Consider the following 25,917-nt stretch of genomic DNA (forward strand, 5'->3'; position numbering starts at 1 on the left):
TATAGGTAATAGAGAGTTGGGTTGAGCGTTGAGTGGGGGATTTTTCTTCATTCAGTAATATGAATGTAATGTCAGAAATCATTAAGGAGTGCTAGTTAATCACATCTTTTACTTTTCAGACCTTTTTAAGTCTAGTAGTGTTCTACGCAATCGTTGGTAAATCCATAAAACATTTTATTCTTCTTACATAAGAAGCGCCCGGTATTTGTAGAGGACACAAATCAAACAAATGGAGTGGATGAATTGGAAAATGCGAATTGGGAATCAAAATATACATTTATTAAATTGTTATACAGCATACATGCAGTAAGTTACACTCTTGTCTAATATGGACAAGAGACATTAAGTATATTATCAATTTTTCACTGAGTATCACATTTTTATTTAACAATTGATTTGGATCGAAACGCTTCATTATGGGTAATAATAAATTATACAATTAACTTCAGGAAACGTTGCAATAATTAATAAAACGTAGCTATGACAGAAGCCTACCCATCTACACGAGTAGGTGCTCACTGCTGGAATTTAACAAATTTGGTAGCGATTTGCATGTACTGTTGCTTAAAGCATCAGTCTTGTACAAAGACAGCTTCCTACCATCTGAAGGGCATTCAATATCTAATGCTACCCAGGTTTCTCTGTGTGTTAAGTACTCTTGAGATTTACTCAGATCTTGTTTCGGACTTTCGCACAGATCTTCTACATGAACATCCGCCTTCTGTATGGAGGAAGCACAGCTTCCAAACGGTTTTTTCTGTTTTTTACATTCGTTCTCGAAAATATAGCAGATCTGCACATCACTCTGAGAATTGGAAGTGGTATCGGAAGGAGGAACATCGAATTCTCCAGAAGTAACCACTTGACTCAGGACATTCACATGGCCGTTTTCTTTTGAGCTTATATAGTTTGAGTTTGGCGATGAAGAAATGGAAAGCTGTTTTTCTGGAGCATTTTGCACTAACATTACCCTGAAATTGAAAATCAAAATCATCATTCAATATATGCATCTAAGTCGGAGTTTCGTTATGAAACGATTTGATGGATAATAACATTGTTGAAATCTCTCCTAGAAAATATATACATATATCAAAATTTCAGAGTTGAAATTTTACGATTCATATGGAGAATTTCATCCAGGTCACTGTGAGATTTTACAATTGCAATTAATGCAAAAAATACTGTTAACATATAACATTAACGAAAGTAAACTGGGGCTGTAAAGTGGGACGCAATATACAGGGTGTTCCGTAAATATGTTAATATATTTTAACAGCGTGTTCTCCTAGTCATTTTAGAGGGGGTCTTTCTGAGAATTTTTTAAATTTGAGGTATTTCATTTCCAAGATGGCGAAAAATATTAGTTTTTATTGTTTTTCTTTAAAACGGGTGAACATAAAAACTTCAGTTTTGGTATACATTATAAGCTAATTGCGTGCCATTCTATGGTAGTGTTGGTTCAGTTTACTTTGATAAAAATACGTTAAAGGGTAGAAAGGTGGCACCCCTACTTTTGTTTCGTTCAGAACTTTTTTGTGTGCACCTAAACTTTTATCAACATATTTTTTTATTGCTACAAGATGTTTATCAACTTTTTTTAAATCTCTTATTGTTTTTTCCTAAGGGCACTAGTTTGCCCGCAAAAAATTAAATTGTTTCGGCTTGATCAAAACTTGTCATCAACCAAGTCATTTGATTGGATGTCAAGAAGCTCCTATAAACTCGCCTCCTAGATCTCCCGATCTAAACGCGCTTGATTTTTACTTACTACTACTGGGGCCATTTAAAAATACGGTATATTCAACCGAAGTGAATACAATCGAAGAACTTCGGGAATAAATATTTAATATTTCTAAAGAAATAAGAATAAGAAGTGCAAACTTTACGGTCTGTAAATTTTAATTTCATTAAAAGACTGCGATTATGCCAAGAATGTCAAGGAGACCAATTTTAACAGCTGCTAAGTTAACATTAGTATGGTTATTTAAATTTAATAATTGTAATCTGAACCAAAATACACAATTTAGAAAAATAGTTTAGGTTGTTAGTAATCAACTAATAATGCGTACCAAAATTATTATATGAAAAAATTATTTAAAAAAATTAACTTAATTACTTACACATTTTGAGAACGGCAAAGAAAACGATTTTATTTTTTTGCGGACAAACTAGTGGTCTTGGGAAAAAAAAGAGATAAAAAAGTTGATAAATAAATTGTAGTAATTAACAAAATTATGCCGACAGAAGATTAAGTGCACACAAAAAATTTCTGAACAAAACAAAAGTAGGGGTTAAACATTTCTACTCTGCATAAAAGCAAATTGTACCACGATACACTATCATAAAATGGCACTCAATTAGCTTATAATGTATACCAAAATTGAAGTTTTCTATCTTTAACAGTTTTAAAAGAAAACAAGTTTATCAAAATTAAAAGATACATTTGCCTAGAATTAATTTCCTATTAGGTTTTGGCAGATTTTAGGCGGCCCTGTATTATTGATTGTGAGTGTAGAATACGACTGATAAAATAGTGATTATTACATATTGGACGAATCGTCAAACCCATGCATGAACTGTTAAAAAATGTTTTTGCAAACAAGAATCATTTAAAAATCTACCCGCAGTACATGTTTTCCTGTAATAAATGAGATGGGCGACAAGTGGCATCATTTACCGTTTAATAATAAATAAGCAGACCAACTATTAGTTTCATTCAAAATTAATTATTTTCTATCTGGACAGAAACTTGTTCCCATGGGACAAAACGCGACGAAAAAAATATTATGTTGTGTTTTATAAATTTACAACCGAATCCTGGCTTAGAAAACCTCAACCAGAAAATGTGTTTAAGTTTATTTAAGATTTTGTTCCAAATTTACGAATTCACTAACGGAAGCTGATTTGCAAGCGCACATAAATCATTCAACACATAGAATTAACGGCGAGTTATCGAAGCGAATGATTAAACCATAAATTTGTAACTAATAAAAGTGATGCTGATATATGGAATTCAAGAGCTCTGACATAAACTTTTTTTAGTTGCCACTAAATTAAGTAGTACAAATTAGTCATTAGAAACGAAATTATAGTGTTTGTACGCTTGATTATATCAATTATATCGAACCCTGATATAGCTGATCAACTAAAGTGGGGAAAAGCCGTTCTGCTTTTTAAGAAAAAAATAATGGACAATAATAAAAAAAGCAGTCGAAATATTTTCAATTTTTCGTGGTCTATAACTGAAACATGTTTTGTCCTATTAAATGCAAAACTAAAATAAGTCATATCGAGACTTACTAAGAAGCTCTTAAGTGTTTCAGATTTATGTTACCGCACTTTATTGATTTGTGGCAGAATAAATATTTATATAATCCACGAGTTGAGCCTGGGCCAACTTAAAATCCATACTAAACATATTAAATCTTTTAAAGTTTTTTAACCTGCTTGTTTGCTGCTGTTGACGTCAATTGTGACGCCTGAATTTAATTGATTGATAGAGAATGAACAAGTAGAAAAAATAATCCAGATAAATGTATTTGATGATGAATATGAATACAAGAGCAAACAATCTCACCTGTTATGAGCCTTCCATCTTGAAAAGAGACCTAAGTACTGCTTACACTGAATGTACATAAATACAGCGCCCCCTGTAAATCCTACAGCAACAACAACTAGTTTTGTCCAAAAAGGCCATGCTGTAAAAAAATTAAACATATTTAAAGATTCACAATTCTAGTGTATTAAGGGGAAACTAGTAAAACTTGTCTACTTTTTTACTAGCATAATTACACAATCATCTGTAATTTGTCAGTTATATAGTTTAGAGCTTACGTAATATTTAAAATCAATATATGTATTTAAAGGATCAATCAAATATTTTAAAGTGAGTACAGTGTTTTATTCTAATAGGTTTGCGATACGGTGTTTATGCAGCATTTATATGCATTAAAAACTCCATACAAGTTGTGTCTTGGATTCAAATTTGTAATTGCGGTTTTTAAAATGCATTAGCAGGTCGAGTATTAATCAACATTATCCCATCATAATTAAGGACCTGTCCATGTGTAGGTGTACATATTAATTGCCCCACATTTAAATTCTCGACTTTCCATTAATTACAAAATTTTACATAAGAGTCAAAGTTTGAACGTATTTCTTATCTGTAGAGCAGGTATTTAATAAAACATATCAACTTTTTAGTTCATTTCGACAATACTAAACTGCTCATAGGCCCGGACTGGAACTCGATAAATTCTGATTTCCGCGAGCAATTTGATTCCTGTTTAAAATATTCCTTAGTTAAAGTGTTTTTCTGTTCGAGTTTATGCAAAAATGTTCAGATAGTTTCTACAGTTACACAAAAAAACGCTTTTTCAATTTCAGCACCCAAAACATCAAAATAGACCTTTGCCTTATATTTACAGAGTGACCTGAACTTTTTGGCCGAGCAAGATTAACAATTTCCCTTTGAATCGCTTTACAAAATCTAACAGGCTGTTAAACCTAAAATTTCATAGTCGGTTTCAGATAAGTTAACAGTTTCGCATTGTTTGGGATACAATAATTTGCCAAATCTGTGATTCTGGCAGTCTTTCAATTAAAGTAAAGGTCACTCTCAAACACTCTGTTTATTGATACACCCCTGAATGTTGGATTTTTGCCCTAAATCTATTATGAAGTTGTAGCTTCAAAAAGTCAAGCTTTTAGAAACCGATCCAAGAGAAAACATGTTATCACTACCGAACCAAAAAGTTGATTTTTCTATATCACCCTGTATTTAAAAGAAAGACGGGAGAAAATTCAAAACCCGTTTCGAAATATGAGGTCTATCAATGTGCTTTTGTTGTAGGAATGAAAAAAAAAACATTTTTCTGTTCAACAAGGAGCAGGTGAAATTTTCAGAAATTTTGCATTGTTTTATGTTACCCTAAAGAAATGTTGTTTAAAGAACTTCAATTTTGCAAAAATACGGATTAAATAACACGCCAAACAGAAACGAAATTGTTCGCAGTAACCCGAATTTATTCAGTTCGAAATTTAGGACAAACTTAGCTGCTGTATAACGTTTATTTTGTTAACATATTTTTCAATCTTGATATTGAATGATTTATTTACTTCCACCATTTACATTCATTTAAGACTAAAGCTTTTCCCAAAAAAATCTTGAACTTCTATATCAGCCATATTAATTATTATAAACTTAAATTAATAAGCTCCAATTTTTTGTTAACAAATATGTATCTGCTAAGACAATAACAATAATCTGCTGTAAATAATTTTAAAAATAATAAGTTTAAATATGACTATCTATACTAGAAACACAAGTAACTCATTTGACAAAATAGTTTGTTTGTTGGCGTTGGCGTAAAAGTTTTTATTGGCGTTTTCCTCCTTCATTCATCGATTCAGAACGATTTTCAACGAGAATTACAATAGTTTCAAAATAAATTTTAAATACATTTTCTGTGTTAATTGTTATGATTGTAAAAACGTAATATAATGCTCTTTAGAGTAGACTCATTTCTTATTGAAAATAATAAGAGTAAACCAATTAATAATTTTCTAGCTATTGAATGTAAAAAATATTTAAAATATCGGTCAAATACAAGGCCGAGTTGGTCTTTGGCATATAAAAGCGCGTAACATTAATGGTTTTGCCTTGCAGCTTGAATCGTCTAATTAAAAAAAGGTAATCGTTGATTAATTACTTTTATTGAAAATATGGGGAAACTTTTCCAAACAACATTTCTCCTAGCAATAAACCGTTTATACTAAGTATATGGTATTCTATTCATCGAACAGGATCAAAGTTTAACTGTTCTACCTACCAATTAATGACTGGGTATGCGTCAATGTTGATGGATAGCAGGAAATTTTTCGGGTTTCATTACTTCAATCTCTTCTATTTTTCTGTATTTTACAACCACATTGATGTTTTTACGGGATTTTAATCGGTGTAAAAAAGCATGTTCCTTTAAACTGGTGGCCTTTATGCTATATTCATAAGGCATCCTCAGGACTATTAGATGTGAGAGTTTACGAGTCATTGGGTTGGATACGGAGTAAAAATATAGTAAAAACATATCATATACCTAACATCATTGTAAAGCCGCCCATATTGTGAACAGAGTATGTAGTCGAATAAACAGGAAAGTATAAGAAATAACATACAATTGGTCTGAGGACGTCTAAATAAAAAAAGTTAGACGTCGGCAGTGTTAAGAAATATGCCTTTCTTTCACACCGATCCAAATTCTGTTGAGAAGCAAACAATATATACAGCATTCAAAACTCGAAAAACAAAAATATTAAGTATAAATAATATAAAAATACAGACAGCCATTCTGGTAAGGTAAAAGTAAAGTACTTACCGATTATCCCTTTCTGTATTTCTTCTGCAGCCCTATCAATAAGGACAAATAGTGACCAAATTACGCATACACCAGCCACAAAGTGAAACATTATGGAACAGACAAGACGTCTTCGCTCCACACTGCTCATTTCCAAAATTCGCCACTGAAAAAATAGACAAAAAAACACCTTTTATACAGTCAATATCTGAACAGATTGTTAAATCGTCTATGAAATCAATAAAATATTTAAAAGAAAAAACACATTTATCTTCAAGCATGTTAGGTGTTTGTTTATATTATGAAGTTGAACTTCTATAAATTAAATTCGACAAGCTTACTTTGAATTACTTCAAAATGGGCAAATACAGGGTGTTTCAAATAGTTCAAAGTTTAAAAGCTACGTTCGCAAAAAATATTCCAAAATATCATCGTTTGTAGTCAACAAATAATCAGTTTGAATGAAATGTATGTTTAATCAAATCAAAAATTTTATGAGAAGCTATAAAAAATCATAAAGCAAACGTACATAACACACGCTTTCGAGAAGAAAAATGACCAAAAACTGCTACTTTTTCAAGACGAAATCGAAGAAGATTAACGAAAATCAAACGAGACGAACAACTGACGAACTGAAAAAAAATTTCCCCGACAATCGACGTTTGTGCTTGACAATTAATTAGACTTTAGACTCAACAAAAAGAAGATTCGAGTGAAGAATAAACCAATAAAAAACCCATTCAAATTGTTTTCGGAACGCGCTAAACGTAGCAATAAATGTCTTCTAACCCTGAACATATGAAAACGTATACAAAAAATAAGCGCACTTACTATATTACTTATTATACTTATTTTCACTCATTTTTCAAGTTTTCCGAAGATTTTTGCTTTTAGCTATTTTTTTGACGATACTTAGAGAAAAACTGACGGTGCCAATTCAAACTGATTCAGCAGCTCAAAATACGTAAAAAAGCTTTAACTGACAATCGTTTTTTACGACAAACTAATTAACACGTTATTTCATATAAAATCAATGGGAAACTTGATGTGATTTTAGGGACGTGATAAATCGATTGTACAGTCCTATTCCTTTTTGGGCAGATTTTTTAGAGCCTATAGAAGAGATTTTCATCCGGGGACAAAGTCCCAGAACCAAAAAAAATTAACGTCTGGTCTAGTGTTCATTTACAAATTGCTGAACTGATTTTCTGAATAATCCAGATTATTTTTCAAAAGATCTACGAATTCGGAATAACCGAAGTCTTCCAGCAATCGAAGTCAAGTCTCGCCAGTCAGATTTCCAAACATTACTTTTTGTGGATGTGTATCCGCTTCGTGGAATATACGTGGGTTAATATCGCACAAATATATAGAGTTTTGACGCTTAACAATACCATTTTAAATACTTGTTTCACCAGAAAAGAAGTTGAGAATAAACTTCTCATTTTCAGTCGGTCTTTGAGCATGAGAGCACAAAACTGTAGGTGGCCTTTCATTTCGTAGAGATAAAATTTCAATTATCTGAAAATTTTCCTAACGCGCTCATTTCACTGGAAATGACAACCTTTTAAGTTAAGAATTGAACCAGTATCTCTAAAATTGTGAATTAGTGTAATCCGAAAATATTTGCTGCAGTAAAATAAACCATTTTTGACAATTAGATGATAAATTCACAAGTCAAAACCAAACCAAATAACCAACACAAAAACATTTAATTAGGTTAATTAGGTTTTTTGGTGCATTATTTATTTCTAAGGTTCATAAATAAATATTCTATTTACTCTTTAGTGGCAAAAACCCTTTAATTTTATTTAGCACCTCCTATACAAAAATTTAAGTTATCACTGCGTCTAATAGTGTTCAAATATCTAATAAAAACAATTTTCTCCTTTCGCACTGAAGTTAATGTGTCCGAGGCATTTTTGTATAACTTTTGTATCATCCGAGAAAATAGCTATGTTTAGTTTTAGTTGGCACACCCTGTATAATCCACAACAAATACTTAGTGTCCTACTAATTATATTGTGTCAAAAATAATTCAAGCAACTAAATATATTATTTGATCAATTAAGTTAAAATTCGCCATTGTCAAGAAGCTATTTTTACATTATGTTATAAAAAATCAATTAATTTTTTGCGAGCAGAAATTACGTAAACACTGTTAATGGATCTCTGAAACATGGAAAATGGAACACTGCTTAAAAGTGTCAATAAATAAAGAATTAAAAAATGTTCTTGCAATGAATTAGATAATATTCTTGCATTTGCACCTATATTACAGAATTTCGTCAATATCTTTATATAAATACACACATGGCGCGATGGATGTATCCTTAGAATTCCAGATATATTATTTGACTTATGGGCGCGCTAATATGTATATTAACAAAACAGGCGCACCGGCAAATTATTTGCAAATAAAATCATATAACAAGCCGAGATTATATGACTGATAAAACTATTAATGTTTAATCGCTTAATGCGAATTGGCAATTCATTTATGATATGGTATGTATTTTTTTCCACTACACATGTTGGCATCTAAACACATATTCTGCAATCAGTGAACCGAATGTGTTACTCAGTAATTACCTTCTAATCCTTTATCTTACATCCAGCCATTTTATAAACTTTTATTAAATTATTGCTTTATTTCAGGAAAACTATGTTTTTGTTGAACTGAATAATAAAACATATAAATAACTTACGAGACGGGTTGAGTTTTATTATCTAACCATAAAGTTAAAATTTAATCTAAAATAAAACTAATGAAAATGAAGCAGGAATTTACAAAACTCTTATGTTGAATTAATATACCGCATCTAGGCGCTCCATAGTCAAAAATAATCAAAAAGGCTCAGAATAGAAATAATCGTAAGTAGAGGGCTAACGAATGCATCTCCCACAACTCAAAATAGAAGTGCATTCCAACATAAATATTTACCACCCATTATTGCAGATATTTAATTAATTCGCTAAGTTCGTTAAGACAAAACTTTCTGTCGTTTTAATTGCGACTTACTTATTTATTAAACGAATAATTATATTGTGCTCGAACGGTCCGTACATAATATCATTGAAAAATAAACATTTTAATTTCAATGTAAATATTCTACTGTAAAGAGGGCAAAAATGCGAAACAATGGAATCCTATCCACAGTTTATGTGGCCGCATACTTGTCAATACGTATATGGCGCTCCAGTTGGCACAAAACAAAACATATTAATTACAATGTTCCTTTTAATAATCACTATTTGATTAAGAAATGTGTTTACTTTAGTTTAGGTCAATATATGAAAACAATTCGATGTATTTAAATGACAAGCACTCAATGCAGCTTAGAGCTTAAAAATACATAAGTGTTAAAAAATGCAATAGTTAGTTAGAAAGTCATGCTTTCAGGTAGCATTTAGGATAACTACCGTCTAGCTAAAACGTTAAAAGATTAACGGAAACAAAGGATAACTAAAAGAAGCACTAACACCATAAAAATGTCTGCATCAATTAGATTTTTCAAGTAACAATTATCAATGTATAAAACTTCGACCGATAAATATATAGTAGAATTTATTTGCAGGAAACAAATCAAATAGTTATTTATAAGTGGCAATAAAACACTGTGTGGGAAGATAATAAATGTGATTTAAAATCGGATGGACGATGAATTTTGGTTCTAAAGTTGGCATAGATTGGTATCTCTAAATAATACACTATTTATGTTCATGCCTCAAAAAAAATTATATAACTGAATAAGCGAGAATGTTTTAGCTATTGTAAGTTTGAACACAAATTTTAAAATTGCGATAAGCATTAGAGAATGTATGTGGAAGTGACATCCTCAAAACTAAGTTTTAAATGGGGGGTTATTAATACGGTTTGTACAAACATTGAAATATGTACTTGCAAAACAAGCTCCCATATTAAAATATTACGTATTATTTCACCTTGTCACCTTGACCAAAAAACTGAACCATATTTCTGGCACAACCGTCGAAAGCTGTAAGTCCTGGCAACCGATCAGAACATCTGCTTCTTAATATTTTGGCAAAATTAATGAATGTATTACTTACACAGTCTTTATAAATAATTATATTTGCCTTGTTAGTGCCTTTAGTTGTTATTTTTGCGATTATTCATAGTCCATCATTAGCACAATCGAAAGAAAATACTTTTTTTCATTTGTAATGAACTTTCACACACACACACACACACACACATTTCAATTTACACACAAAAACAACATTATTTATGTATTCACTGTACCAAATAATTATTCATTTATACTTAAATAATGCTCTGTTATTTAGCTGTCAAGCTGGTTAACAAAAACATCATCAATTTGTGCATTAGCTTCCTTGATATACGATATGGCAGATTTAACTTAAAGACTAATAAATCCTTCACTCTAGGGGTTGCTGTTATTGGTAGCATACGTGAGAATGACAATATTAAGTAATGTTTCGGGTTCTAATTGCCAAAAAAATAATTAAAAACAGTAAATTGAAGAATTTTATTTGCACTTATCGAAACAGCTATTGGCCCAAAATGTAGCTATATATCTTCCTTAAACAATGGGTAATGCAATTTCAAACACAATTTAATAAAATGCGCTACACAAGAAAATTCAGAAGAAAATCTGTGTATTAAGTGTTGATGTAAATAGAAGATGTGAACGAAACGGTTTGCATAACGCTATCGGTGTTTCAGCTGGAATAAGTGCAACCAGAAGAACATTTGTATGGTTCTGAGTCTAGCATAACGCGGTAACTTGGGATCTATTCAAAATAATCCTACTTGGAAAATTCTATTCAAAATTTAGTAAATTTAGTTCTCAGTGTCGATGGTCGTGTGGCGGCTTTAATTAGTTTGCGCTAATTGCTTTAGTATATTAATGCTAATGAAAATACAGGGGTACCTAAGTACACACAAATCATGGAATATTATCGAGCAGCAGGATCATATCCCTTCTTAGCAAGAACATTAATTGTAAATTCATAAATTCCTGACAGTCAATAGAAGACGAATATTAGCCATATCAAATTGCTTTATTTCCCCAACTATTTGCCAAAGGTAAACTGGAATGGAATACATCAGTTGACTCGTGTCGAGGACAAATACTCGACATATTCTAATATTTTTAATTACCATTTCCAATCTACGACTCTAGGGCTGCAAATAGTCAACCTCACTGGGTTCAAAATTCAAACATTCAAAGCTGCTTTAACGACGTTACTAATATAACGCGTGCAAACTGTAGCCATCAGTTTGCTAATTTCAAGACAGAAAATATAAACGTTTTTTATATGACTATCGCTAATGGATTAGCGATTAAGGCTTACAAGAATCAAATAGTAAAATTAATGGGGTATCATAAAAGCCGGAAAAACCCGAATTGAGGTAACTATCACATTAAACGTGAATGAGGTATAATTAATGACAATAGATAACGATTTTCAGAATAGTGTTATTGAGAAAAAAATGAGTAATTGATTTATATAAATATTCATGAACGCCAAAAGAAACATGAAGTGAACAGCAGCATTGAATTTTAAGAAATAAAAACTAATAATTCCCATGCAGTTGTTCATGTGGGCATTTGTTCTATACAACGTTTCAGAGTACCTACTTACTGTATGGTAAGAACATTTTTCGGGAATTTGAAAATGTTATCTTAATACGTGCATATGAAAATCGAGTTTAATCTTTAACGGTCGCAGATATAACAAAAATAAAAGAACCTAAATTTCGTCGGTATTTAAAAAATTTACAATTGCCCACTATAAACAAGCTACAAGAGGTGACCCCTAAACGCTATCGCTCCATAGCTTGATGTAAGTTCTAAGACGTAATCTCTATTTTTTAACATTTTAATTAAAAACTCAAAAACTAGAGGACATTAACATTTTTTTTCAACATATGGTAGAATGGAAATGAAGCTTGTGTGGACCCTATATGTTTAGAACTTTTATCAATAAAATAAGCCAACTAATAGTAATAAGTAATAATTCTTTCCATTTGCGTATGTTAGTTTAAAATTAAGAATTAACTATAAATGAGACGCCCTGTAGATGAAAATAAGTGTACAAATGTATTTGAGGTTTTACGTAAAAGTTAACTGTAACTGTAAACTTAAGGGTTTTCTACTGATTTACATCGATTGCGGGCGATCTTTATCAAATTGTATATTGCATTTTACATAAAATATTTATTGCAACCTACCCGGTTTCTGTGTAAAAAGAGCTGAGTTCCAAATTGGAAGCATTTCAACAAATCGCATTTTTTGAACTTGTAATTTCTTAGACTAATTTTGGAAAATGTTTCGGTGTTTACACACACAGTTTTATAGAACATTGAACATGCATGTGTCGTAAATATTACATACAGAATTACTTAATTTTAAGTTAGGAAAATGACGGAGGTGAAAAAAAAAACGTAACAATAAGTGCAAAAGTTTTCTTAAACGTATCACCGCCATACTTTCCTTTCCAACATACAGCGTGTTGAAATGTTAAAATTGTCTGTTTTTTTCGCAAACTCTTGCAGTTTTCGAGCTATTTTCCTCAATTTGAAAATAATTTCCTCTATTTGAAAAATTGCACATCGTGCAATACGCTAAATAGTTGTTACAATCTACTGGGTGATACTCGCTTAGGGGTCATGTACCTTTTACCTCTCCGCATTTTTTGTAGTGCAGATATCCAGAGCGTTTTTTCTTAATTTCTTATTAAATTAGTAAACTTTCTTGTCTCTATTAAGTATTTCCTTCGTATCTGCAACCGTTTTTTATGTTATTTGCTAAAATCTTAATTACTTAATATAAATAACTTTGGCCAGTATTAGAACGACGCCAGAAATGTCTCGCTTTCAACAAATAAAAAAAAGACTCTGTTAATAAAATTGGAGGTGGATAATAACTAAGTAACTTAAAGTGTTAAAAGACCGAAAACCAAAATAATTTTGTTTATTCAACACTTTACTTATAGGCATCTCGATAACAAACCGTTTTCAGGTTTTATCACCCCTTTCACTTTGAGTATTAAAAATTGAGTTGTGAGTGTTTATAGCCGGATAAATAGAAAGTGAATCATCTGAATGCATTAAACAGTAAATGCACGAGTTGTAAATGGTCATTATTCGAGAATGTGGAAAACGATTAATATTTTCCACGTAGGGTATCAGAGAATTAAATGAATGAAATTTGCACCATGCAGATAATATATGAATGCCATTCGGTTGGCAATAACATATAAATGACTCGGGAACATGTGCATTATAAATGGTCTTTGTTTAAGTAAAGGAAAGTTTACTTACTTCTGATAAGGGTTTAATCTTTGTATGTAAAATAAAGTTAAATTTACACAATTCACAGGAGCGTGTGTCTGAAGCAGCAAGCCATTGTCTGAGACAATTCTGATGCACGTATTTTAAACTGCCCGCACAATAACATGGAGATAACAGTGGATTTTCCGCATCTGCTTCACAATGACAAATTCTGCAGATATCTCCTGAAGAATTGGAATAGTTGGAGTCTGTATCACAGTTTGATAATTCCTGCCGTTTCACAGAGTCAGAAAATGCTTCCCTTGAAACTACACCGCAAGTCTCTTTCACTTTAATTAATTGCTCCGGCATGGAATTGCTGGCAAACTCAAAGTTTTCAAATGAGAACTGTTCCAATCAGGAGCTGAAAGATTTTCACTTTGTTTTGTCACCGAGTTTTAAACATAATTAAGACTTGGCGAGGTTTCGGTTGAATTACGTGACGTTGTGCGTTGCTAAGTGCAGCAATTTTCGACACTAAACATCGCAAGCTATTGGACTGAGAAAACGGTGAGTTTAGGAAAATTTCTAGTATTTTTCTGCTCTCAACAAAGCAAGGAAGTCAAATAACAACTATACTCAGACCTTCAAACATCAAACACAGCTGATTGTCAAAGTTATTACTAGTTTGGAGGGGATAGCGCGTGCCGTGTTGCACGGCTGTTTAAAATTGTACCAGTTTAACCAAATCTTCCAAATAAGTTAAACAGATTTTAAAGAACAAATTCCGGAAAATTGAGTAAATAATCACACAAATTCGCTAACTGTCTACAGAAACTATCTTTTAGTTTAGTTAATTCAAGCCTCGATCTATATATACACAAAATCTGCAATTCGGCCAATTGAAAAGGCAATTTAATACAATAAAGCAACAACGCCGCGCATGCTGTCTGTATAGCCTACAAAATTGAAGGCTTTAGTGATATCGATTTTGGCAATGACGACTTTATAAACAGTGGTTTATATGGATTAGATTTGTTTAACTACAAAGTATTCAATCCTAAATAACTATAAACAAATAACACAACATGACCGAAGTTCGAAAGCGCCGGGAATCTGACGGAAAATTGTTAGAATCCGCGGAATCAGACCACGTAAGTACAAGTACATATTTGCACATTTCTTCATACAACATTTGAAATTTTCGGTTTATTTCACTGTTTGAGACAAACAAGAATCATCTCTCAATTCACCATATTCAGCTTTTGCACAAGTTGTTATTGTTGCATCCCCTAGATTTATAATTTTGTTCCTAAGTACTTAATTTGTTTTATACCTAAGTAAATATAAACATACATAGAATACTGATACCTCATTTAGGTACATATATTTACATTTTTCTTACATTATACATTTTGCTGCTGATCAACAGGAAGTTGAAAGTCTAAAAGTTTTTGTAAGTAAGGGGCATATCACATTCATTTAATGCTCTACAATTTGTGTCATTTATACGGTTTCCTAATTTGTGAAATCATTTCTGTTATTTGCTGCGTTTATAATGGGTCCAAGGGAGAACTATCTAAGTAATGTTCTCCACTCCTGTAATAATTCTCCATATATGAATTGCGAATCTAAATTAAATTTCAACTTTATGCTGATAAAATGCCCTCTCTTTTAAGGGTTCGCTTTTGTGCCATCTCTGAATATGCTGCCCCTTTTGTGTAACACACAAAATAGTTAAATTGCTTGCCTGCTGTTCAAAAGGAATTAGTATAAAAGAGCAGATCAGATGGTACTGGTTTCAGCGTACGGTTGTTTTTTTTTTCGGGGTGCAAAGCGAACTCCCTCAGGTAAAAATGGCATTGGGCAAAATGGCACCAGCTGCTTTCAGTTTCCAAGTGTGCAAACTGCAAATTTCTTTTTTTCTGGAAAAACAGTTTTCAAATGAAAGTATATAGGTATAGAAAAAAAAACATATTTGTGCCTTCATTGATAGGTCGTTCCCTTGCTTATGGAAAGTGAAAAGTAAAAATTCTCGCAATCGCAATGCTAAATCATATGCGTTTGATGCTTTGGTAGAAAAAATGCTAGCTTGGAAACCTGAGGCCAACCGAAAATCTGTAGTGAAAAAAATCAATAATTAAGCCGTTCTTCCCGGAAAGAACTAAAGAAAGCGTTGAAATCAGATAAATCAGGTGCCGGGAATGTATATGTACCTCATTTATGGTATTTTGAACAGTTGCATTTTTTAAGGGACTAGGAAGTTCCCGGCGTACACAGTCAAACATTGATCAGATACGGTCAAATGATATTTATTAATAGTAAAGTCTATGTGTTAATAAAAAATATATTTCTATATGCAAGCTTATAAATAATTATTAGAAACCATTGCGTGCTTCTAGTTCAGTTTTCCAAAATTATTGAAGTATATTTTTAATTGTTCCTTTATTTTCTGAAAAGGGTGATTAGTTTTATCCAGATGTCTAGTATCTCAATACTAACACTGCTAGTATCTCTATTCTCTTGGGCAAATGAAGGGTTTGTTTAAATAATTTTTTTTAAACGTTTTGCATACTTGTGTTTAATCTCTAGTACCAAGCTTTGTGGAAATTTTGATTCTTTACCATTTAAACGCATAATTGTTTTGTCAGTTGTTAGAAACGTTTCCATGAAGGGGATCAAAGTGGAGCATTTTCCTAAATGCCAATTAATAGTAGCTACTTAGTTTAACTTTTGAATGTAAATACTAAAAAACTGTTATATAAAGAAAAAATAAGTCGCTTTATTACGAGCACGGGCACCCATCATATAGACTGTTTTTTATGTTTAAATATAATACACACAATTAAGTAAAGAGATTCGGAATTTTTATCGTACTTACGGTTGTTTCATAAAAGACTTGATTTATTTTAAGGCTATTTTGATTTTCTTCTATATTAATTCAAATGTATTTTAGAGTGTAAAAAACAAACGGGATTGATTTTTTCATCGTCATTTTTCATCGTTTTAATTGTTGTTTTATTCTACAATCTTTACGAAAAAATAATATCTCGATCTAGAAACATTTTTCACAGAAGAAAAAATTTTCTAATTATTAAGCGACGATTAGATACTGATGTGGATCGACAGATCCCACACGAACAAACAGCGTTTGTAAAGCGAAATGAAAGTAACACTTCTCAACTTGCGACAAATCATAGAAAAAATTTTGAGAATTCATTATTTAAATGATCATCTAATTCTTGCATTAGTAAAACGCCGTTGACTATGTAAACTGCAAAGTATTGTGGAATTTTTTTTGATCTGGGAACAGCGCAAAAATGAAATGGAGGAATCCAAACTACGGACAAACAGATTAAATACTGCAACAGAAGAGAAAATGTCGGACCCACTAAACTGAGATAAACACAGATCAGACCAACGCGTAGAACTGAGCAGATTCAAAAGGCTACAGACACTTCGTTTTATGTTCAATTATTTTCGAGTCTCTTTGTGAAGAATTGTACAATATTTTATTAATGTCGACGTTTGGGTTAGTTTGGGTTGGGGCAAATGGGGTTTCCAGACTGAATATAGATCCAGCACATTGTATTTGTGTGTAATGTTCTAAAGTGTTCTAATATTTTCATGCTAATGCTAATGCTGCTTTAATGAGCGCAAATAAAAAAGTAAATTGGGTAGAGTTCATTGAATAACAGCTCTAATACACTTGTTCTTCTAAAGTAAACGAGAAAATAAGGTGGGCAGCAAGTAGCACTCAAGCTTGTTTGAGAATCCACGTTTTTCATTGAAATAACACTTTGCCCTTTCACAGACACCAAACAAATTTTTCACAACATTTTTTGTAACATAAAATTTTTCCGTACACGCTCWTAAAAGAATGCATATTATAAATTACAAACTTTTTGTGTTGATCAGTGATAGTAAGAAAATATTCTTAAAACAATTTACAGTCTACTTTGTTTATGTTATATGTTTACATTCATAAGACGATATTTATAATTATAATAACTATGATACATATTTTTCCAGATTGACAGTGAAGATGACAGATTCAAATCAGATGCAGACCTCTCGAATACCATTCCAAGTGGTACCGATAAAGCGCCAGGTGTCTTGGAATGGTTGGTCAAAGATCTTCCAGACAAATGGCGCAACTGGGCCGTTCGAGCCATTTTCAGTCTGATAATGATTATCTTCTTTTCTCTTGTGATATATGGGGGTCCTTTGGCTTTGATGATTACAGTAAGTTGAACGAATCGTTACTAAATTTCTGTTTACAATTGAGCCGTATGCTAATAGGATTCAAGTATGCAAACAAGTAATTAATATTAAGTGCGTCAATAGCGCAAAGCCTAACTATCGAGATCGGGATATAAATAGTCTAAATCGCAAATAATTCCTGCTTCGAAGTCAATTGCCACTAAGTATAAAAATAATTAAGAAAACGTGTTCAAGTTTTGAATACCTAATCACAAAGCTATTACAGAAAAACCTCTAGTATGGAAGTTTGTTGTATCTCGCAATAATTAAACACATAACACTTTACATTTTTAGATATCTATTTCAGCTTGATTTATAAGCGAATTATAATGTTGTTTTCAGACGCTGGTAGTTCAAGTGAAGTGTTTCCAAGAAATTATCAACATTGGATATGCGGTTTATATGATTCACGGACTTCCATGGTTTCGATCTCTTTCCTGGTATTTTCTACTTACCTCGAATTACTTCTTTTATGGAGAAAGTCTGATAGATTATTTTGGAGTTCTCATTAACAGAACTGTAAGTATGCCTCGATTGCACCGTAAGTTCTATTACGCCTAATAGAATTTATTACTATATTTAGTGTTGTGCCATTGATATTAGTCATTGATGGTAAATTCTCAAATCGGATCGAAATTATTTTCACAATATGGTTTGAAGGAGTACAATGAATTAAAAATAACAAGACCCGACTAACATTTTTAAATATAACGAATAATATAACACCAAAATTTGTATTGTTGTTTTATTCAATGAGGACATTTGCTATATATTCGATACATTTTGAAAATGTTTGCGCTTGCGGACAGGAAATCCTTGTTTAGCTGAAGTTATACATTTCGAGTTTGCAAATTAATTTTTGGCTTCTATAAAAGTCTCCTAGAAAATAAAATGCAAAACGTATTAAAAAATGGTAGAAACTGCAAAGGATGCTTTTCTTTTCATACTAAAGCTTATGTAGATTGTATCCCGAGTGAAACAATTCTGATAGATTGTTTTTTAATTAAAGTGTTATTGCTTAAATCTAGTGGCACATGTGAACAGTAATGAGGTGTTAATATAATATGTATGTGTATAGATGAATAAGCAATTCTTAGGCCGGTATGTTTAGTCGATCTTTTACGATGCGCCGGTCTCCCGACGTTCGCAGGTGGCAATTTTGGTTGCACACCTGATCGGTTGGGCATCTGACGCACGCGCAATTTATGTTGTTGGGCGATGCGGTGGGAATTTATTGGAGATGGGTCTAGGCATCTAGATAAAGACAAGTTTTGTCAGTAAATTAATAATATCACCTCAAAATCGGACGGCGGCGGCCACCACAATAGCCATATTGCGCATGGTCATTCTATGGGAGACTCGTCGGCGATTTCATCTAACGAAGAACACCTTTGCATCAAAAGCGCGTCGCCTTCGCGTTGACGGCGGCACGCTCAGCTATCCGCCAAAACATCTGGCAAAGTTCCGAAGATCGACTAAACATACGGGCTTTAGGAACTGACTCGAGAAATTTATTTCGAACATCGTTTGTATCAACCACATTAGCGAATTATTTTTCTTATTATTTCTTATTATTTCTTTCGTTTGTAATATTCTTTAATTTTTAGGATGGCCTGCCATTTTTGGTGGCATATCACCGGTTTATCTCATTCAGTCTGTACTGCGTGGGCTTTGTATGGTTTGTACTTTCTCTAGTCAAGAAATACTACATGAAACAGTTCTCGTTGTTTGCGTGGACGCATCTTGCCCTGTTTATTGTGGTCACGCAATCATACCTGATAATCAAAAATATCTTTGACGGTTTGATTTGGTTCATAGTACCCGTATCAATGATAATATGCAATGATATCATGGCATATGTATTTGGATTCTTCTTCGGAAAAACTCCATTGATTAAGCTGTCTCCCAAGAAAACGTGGGAAGGATTTATTGGCGGCGGAGTTTCGACTGTGTTCTTTGGTTTAGGGGTGCGTATTGAATGTTTTTCCATTTTGTAAATTTATCTACTGTAATAGCATAAGCAAATCGATTTTTATCACATCGTGTTCAATTTGATTTCGCAGATATCATATGTGATGTGCCAGTACCCTTATTTCGTCTGCCCCATAGAATATAGTGAGGCGTTGGGTCGAATAACTATGGAGTGTGAACCTAGTTCACTTTTCAGACTACAGGCGTACAACGTGCCCACATGGATGAAATGGTTGAACATGGTATGTGCATATGTATTTTCTTTTTTTAGTTCAAATGTACATATACCATGTGTTATGTACATACGAAAAGGAGTACTTCGTACTTTGTGATCAAAAAAATCATATGGGTAATGATTCGGGTGCGCTTCGGTTCCGATATACGGGGTGCTTTTATTAGTTTATGTCGAAAAAAATTTGATTTAACTGAAAATGCAGAAATCCGCCATGGCAGCTATAAGCAAAAATCGAAACGTTGGATTGGAAATATGACAGTCATTTATGTGTCAATTGTTTTCCATTATCTCTTCAGACAACCTCAGAAAAAATAATATAATAAAGTATACAAATTTTTTGAAAATCCGATTTATTCAAGTGTTGAATCTGCATTTATTGCCGCAGCTTAGCACCAATTTAAGCAATTTCGTGCGTTTAAGCAATTTAAGCGATCAAATATCTGCGCAATGATTGTATGAATGATGAAGCAAAATTTACTTGCCGCATGATAATAATTCTAAGGGTCTGTTTTATTTCTGTGAAACAAAACCTGATGCGAAAAAATCTTGTAAACACGAATAATGTTTTTCTAGTTGCTTTACTTTAAAAAGGTAACAAAATTGTGAAAAACTGTTGAACATTTGTCGGCCAATCAACTAACCAATTTTAGAATATTTTGTTGAGGGAAGCAACTGAACCAAAAGCTTTTTTCACTTCATTTTAAAAAACGTTACTACATTACTACGTTACTACGTACTACATCTACATAATAATGGGTCGATCTTATTCCATGGATACATTATGTGGTCCCAAATCCTAAGCATGATTCGGAAATCTGTTACCTAATTAATAAAAAAAAATTACTACAAACTCAGTTTTTATACAAAATCTAACAAGTTGCCTTGGAACGTGCTCCTTGCAATACTATATCAATGTAAACAAATCAATCAATGTTTCAAATGTGCCTAATTCGGTTAGCAAGATAGTGCGAACGTATCTTTTTCAAGTCAAAATCTACCGAAGCGTTTGTTACCTTATAATAAACTATGTTTTTTTAACTGTTTCTCCAAATCGCTCTGTATCACAAAAACGGGCAGTATTCGAGCATATTAAGCAAAAAAGCCATTGTATTTATGTGGCTAAAAAAATTGTTGGGGTATTTTTGGAACACCCTGCATTTTTCAAAAACTGCAGGACTTCAGGAAATGGCTAAGAAGTCTTGGAATTGAAAGAATCTTTATATCGAAACAAATAATTTCCCTTTGTCCATAAAATATGGGAACACCTTGAATTTAAGTATACAAAAGCTGCCAGGATGCGTTTTTCTAGCTGTATTGTGCATATACGAAAGCAGAAAAATCGAATATGCCGTATTTTTCTAGTTTGGTGTTGGAAGCACCGTTCATCTCTACCCTTTTATGCTGCATTCCCTATCGCTATCTCTATTTAGCAGTATTATTGGCCCATTTGGTGGGTTCTTTGCGTCGGGATTTAAGAGAGCATTTAAAATTAAGGTAAGTCGTCAATTGTTTGGCATTCTCTTTTTTTATCATTTAGAAAGTGTCAAATATCTTGCTTTCAATATCAAATATGTTGATAAATTTCATCAATTATCTGGGTCTGCAGTAACACAGTTTTTTATTTTTCCTCATGACGAAGCTCCATATAAATATGCCGGGTGACGATAAAAAAATGACAACCAAATTGTCACGAATGTGATATGAATATTTATTAAATTCTAGTTTTTATTGTTGAAAGTTATCGGCAGCGTTTGGTGCTCGGGCTGAGTATGTATAGTCAAAATAGTTTTTAATTGTTCTTTGTTGATAAATTTAGTTTCTATTGAAAATGAAACATTGAGTTTTAAGTTAGAGGTAATTTTTTATTGTCACCCTGTATTTTCGTTCTTCACGTTGAATGAATAATTCTAAACCTTGGGCTACGAAAAGGTGTTCTCCTTTGAAAGGTGTTCGCACAAAATTGAATATAAAAGTTTGTCAATACAGGAAAATCGCTTGTTTAACTTTTCAATAATTAAGTTATTAAACTGATAAAAATCTTGCGTGGGGTATATAGGTTTTGTCATTAAATTTAACGTCGCGCTATGGCTAAATATGCGTGTATCCATGTTTAGGACTTTGGAGATGTGATTCCTGGTCATGGTGGTATTATGGATCGTTTCGATTGTCAATTTCTCATGGCAACATTCGTCAACGTCTATATTAGCAGTTTTATTCAAACTGATAGCCCTCAAAAGCTATTATCGCAGATTCTCTACCTAAAACCCGAACAGCAGCTGCAACTCTTCTACTTGCTAGAAGATTCGCTCCAAAATAGAAACATGTTCAATGCTGCTAATTAAATAGGCTTTAATTATTCTTATATTTTATAGTGGATTCCAAAGGTGTATTTATTTTTGTGCCATGTATATATATATTTTTTACATTTATGAGTATTATTGAGATCAACGTTATATTATGTAAAGCTATGTTTTTGCATCTTATTTACATGATAATAGATGTTCTGGACTTGAGGTTGTCAAATTAACATTTTAAGGTAAGCTAAAGCTTCTAATATTTACTTGTTGGTACTTACATTTAATTATAATGCAACCTTTGATATAATGAATATGAAGTCGGTACAAGTTTCAGGTATCGATACATTATTGGATTTGAAAAAGTAAGCTCGAATTTTTATTACTTTGCTTCAATTTTCCAAAGGAATGTCCAATAATCGCTCGATAGCAGAGACTACTAATCTCTGTCGATAGTGGCATGATTACCGAAACATTCATCTGCTTTTTAACTAAGTTAATAGAAACATTTTAATTCAATTCAGTGTTTAGGTATTTGGCTTGTTCTGGATTAGTTACATTGTGCTGGGAGCACAGTAGTTTATTGTCCGTTTATGTCTTATTTTTAACATGTCTTAACATTTTGAAAACTGTACTATAGTACTAATAACAGTAGATTATAAACCATATGAGAAAACCAAAAAAGAACAAAGCGAGAAAAATATTTTTTCTCGTTTTGTTCCATTTACCATTCTTTTACACATGTAGATGTAAAATATCCATATTGTTGTGTCTTAATTAATAATGTCAATTTACTTGTCTGACTGCTTATAGTAAATTCAATAATAATAATTAATTATCATGAGTCATTTTCTCAACGTAAAATCAGTATTTTCAGTTCGCTCCGATTTTATGTGAATATTTTAGTAACTAGGGCATATACTTCATTATCTGGCAATTATAATAAAACCAATTTTAGTGTAAAAATAAATAATTAATCTCTAGTATACTGCTAGACTCACACACAGAGTTTAGTTTGTTTTCGAGTGACTCTACTCTCGAAACAGCTGTGGCTCACTTGAACGGCCAGTAGTAACCTTGCTTAACTCCCTATGATTTTTAAATTTTTTGGGAAAAAGTATTTATATTTTCTGGGTGGAAGTATTGTTTTTAAATGTACCAGAAATGGTAGGTGGTTTTATTGCATTTAAGGAAACATCCAAAACTACTCTTACTGAATTTACTGAATTGGTTAGAGATAGGTCATAGGATCCACTTCTATACTTTATGAATTGCTGACGGGAGTCAAACATTTTGGTATGTTTCAATCCACTATGCTTATTTTTTTAACATTCCGCAAGATATGTTGACATTTTTTTTATTTTCATAATCAATTAGCCGGGATAATAAAATTTGGTAAAGGTAGCTTTTTATGGATTAGTTTTGGGACCAGATCAAGGCTTAGTGTTTATGTTCTAATATTAAATCTTTTGCCATTAGATTAGTTTATATGATTTAGTAGTATGTACTAATAAGTGTTTACCTTTATATTAAATCGTGTTATCACTTCCTGAAAATTGTGCTAAATTTTTAACTTTATACTAGTTATTTATTGCAAACATTGATAAAATAAAGTGATTATTAGCACTAATATAATAATAACTAGTTACATTTAAAAGAGTACTATTTAGTTTACATCCTCAAATTCCGCCAATATAGACAATTACTGTAAAACGGACGGTTATGATTCCAGTAAAATGCTTTGGCATAATCACATGAAGTAGACGTTGGTTACGAAAGATGCTTTAACTCTAAGCTTTAAATCAAATCAAATCAAATTATCCTTTATTGCGACAGAAAGCATATTTTTATTTATTTTAAAGCTTAGAGGTGGCTAATGGTAGCATTTAATATTAATGCACATAATAACAATATCTATAATCGGAATATGAATGTTTTAGTCAAAAAATGTTAGCTTTCACTTATCTTTCCAATAATACATATTATAATAATAAAATAATTAAAATTATAAAAATAAATAATAATAAAAATGCTTTAGAAAATGTTTCAGGTTAATTCTACATGCTAAAATAATGGTAGAAAGTCATCTAACAAAAATTCGAAATCTGAATATTTTGCGAGTTACAGCTCATCCAACTATTTTTTTTACGTATTCTGAACATTTCTTCCCGGTTCAAATTGAAAATCGGTAAAGAGTTTTATCGAAGTGATCTCTAACTTTCTGATCAATTTTTTTTCCACTTTGCCTTTAGTTGGCACTTTATGTGTAATCCAACTTTCATTTTCCGCATATGTTTTATGAAACCAAGCCAAGTTTCGCAAAAGGGAATATGCCATTGTAAACATTAGAAAATACTGGACAAAAATTAATTTACTCTTCACACGACTCGAAAAACCTCTTCGTTTAGGAGCAAATCGACAATAAAGTTTTTATTACTTCAACCCAGTGGTCTTGTATTTAATTAGACAATTTATAGTAATTATTGTACTTCAGTTTATACTAAGTTTCTGTGCTGTAAAACCACTAGATTAAAATTGATTGGGATGAGTTAAAATGTTGCATTCAAATGCAGCACAAAAATTTTGTCTAAATTGAAGGGTAATACAATAATTACTATAAATTGTTAAATTTGACACATTTTAAAACCAGACGACTTGATGTGCTGCGATTGCAATTAAATCCAAAAACTTTGATGTTGATTTGCTCCTAAACGAAGAATTTTTTCGAATCGTGTGAAGAGCACATCTTTTATCTGGTATTTTCTAATGTTTAAAATGGCATATTTCCTTTTACGATGTATGGCGTACCAAAAAAGATATGCGAAAAATGAAATTTGGAGTTCATCGTTGTGGTAATCAAGTGCGATCTAGTGGTCAAATGGAGACACGGTTTTTTATCAGAAAGTTAAAGATGACTATGATAAATCTTTGTACCAATTTTCAATTTGATTCGCTAAGAAATGTTCAGAATGGGTCAAAAATTAAAAGAAAAAACATGAAATTTGATGACTGAAACTCGAAAAATATTCAGATTTCGAATTTTTGTTACATGACCATTATTTTAGAATGTAGAATCACCCTTAAAAATTTCCTAACGCATTTTCCGAATACCTTGTATATTATATAGTGCACTTTCAGATTACCGAATTCAAATACGTGTGAAAGTTTACGACACAATATTTTTAAATGTTCTTCATTTGGTGAATCTACCGACGCACAGTATCACATTTTCTTGTTTTGAAATCAAATAACTTTAGATCTAAGGGATGAATCGTGGTTATTTTTATCTAAATGAAGCTTTGGTAATCGGGAATCTTGGAAAAATATTAAATAACGGCATTTAAACATACATAGATCAGGGAAAATTGGTAAAGTTGATAAATTTTGGAAAAAATGGAAAGAAAAACTTTCAAGGAACGTTTATAAACTAATTCAAGTGAAGTAAAAATCTAGTATATTGCAAATGTATTAGGTTTACAAACTATGAATATATAATATTCATTAAGATAAAGTATGTCTTATTAGATATTTGCAACATTT

General features: G+C 31.9%; 2 protein-coding genes across 3 annotated transcripts; one reads left to right on the top strand and one right to left on the bottom strand.

Annotated features, from left to right (window-relative positions):
- Window positions 1-257: 257 nt before the first annotated feature.
- On the bottom strand, window positions 258-14,284 carry LOC109540310 (E3 ubiquitin-protein ligase MARCHF8). 2 transcript variants are annotated; one of them, XM_048665012.1, is made up of 4 exons: window positions 13,666-14,284; window positions 6,375-6,543; window positions 3,578-3,698; window positions 258-971 (listed from the first exon to the last, which is right to left on the bottom strand). In XM_048665012.1, exons 1-4 carry the CDS (start codon window positions 13,984-13,986, stop codon window positions 500-502), a joined length of 1,083 nt encoding a protein of 360 aa, XP_048520969.1. In that variant the 5' UTR covers window positions 13,987-14,284; the 3' UTR covers window positions 258-499. The 2 variants fall into 2 exon arrangements, with proteins under 2 accessions (XP_048520969.1, XP_019764204.2); XM_019908645.2 differs by having other exon boundaries at window positions 6,375-6,519; window positions 13,666-14,283.
- A 170-nt stretch (window positions 14,285-14,454) lies between these two features.
- Window positions 14,455-23,383, top strand: LOC109540309 (phosphatidate cytidylyltransferase, photoreceptor-specific). Its single transcript, XM_048665011.1, has 7 exons — window positions 14,455-14,768; window positions 17,647-17,859; window positions 18,220-18,396; window positions 19,485-19,844; window positions 19,941-20,090; window positions 21,446-21,577; window positions 22,198-23,383. The coding sequence occupies exons 1-7, from the start codon at window positions 14,703-14,705 to the stop codon at window positions 22,423-22,425; spliced, it is 1,326 nt and encodes a 441-aa protein (XP_048520968.1). The 5' UTR covers window positions 14,455-14,702; the 3' UTR covers window positions 22,426-23,383.
- The last annotated feature ends 2,534 nt before the right edge of the window (window positions 23,384-25,917 follow it).

Source organism: Dendroctonus ponderosae, unplaced genomic scaffold, assembly GCF_020466585.1.
Source record: "Dendroctonus ponderosae isolate FM_Combo_2020 unplaced genomic scaffold, Dpon_F_20191213v2 Dpon_F_20191213_3, whole genome shotgun sequence".
Classification (NCBI taxonomy): domain Eukaryota; kingdom Metazoa; phylum Arthropoda; class Insecta; order Coleoptera; family Curculionidae; genus Dendroctonus; species Dendroctonus ponderosae.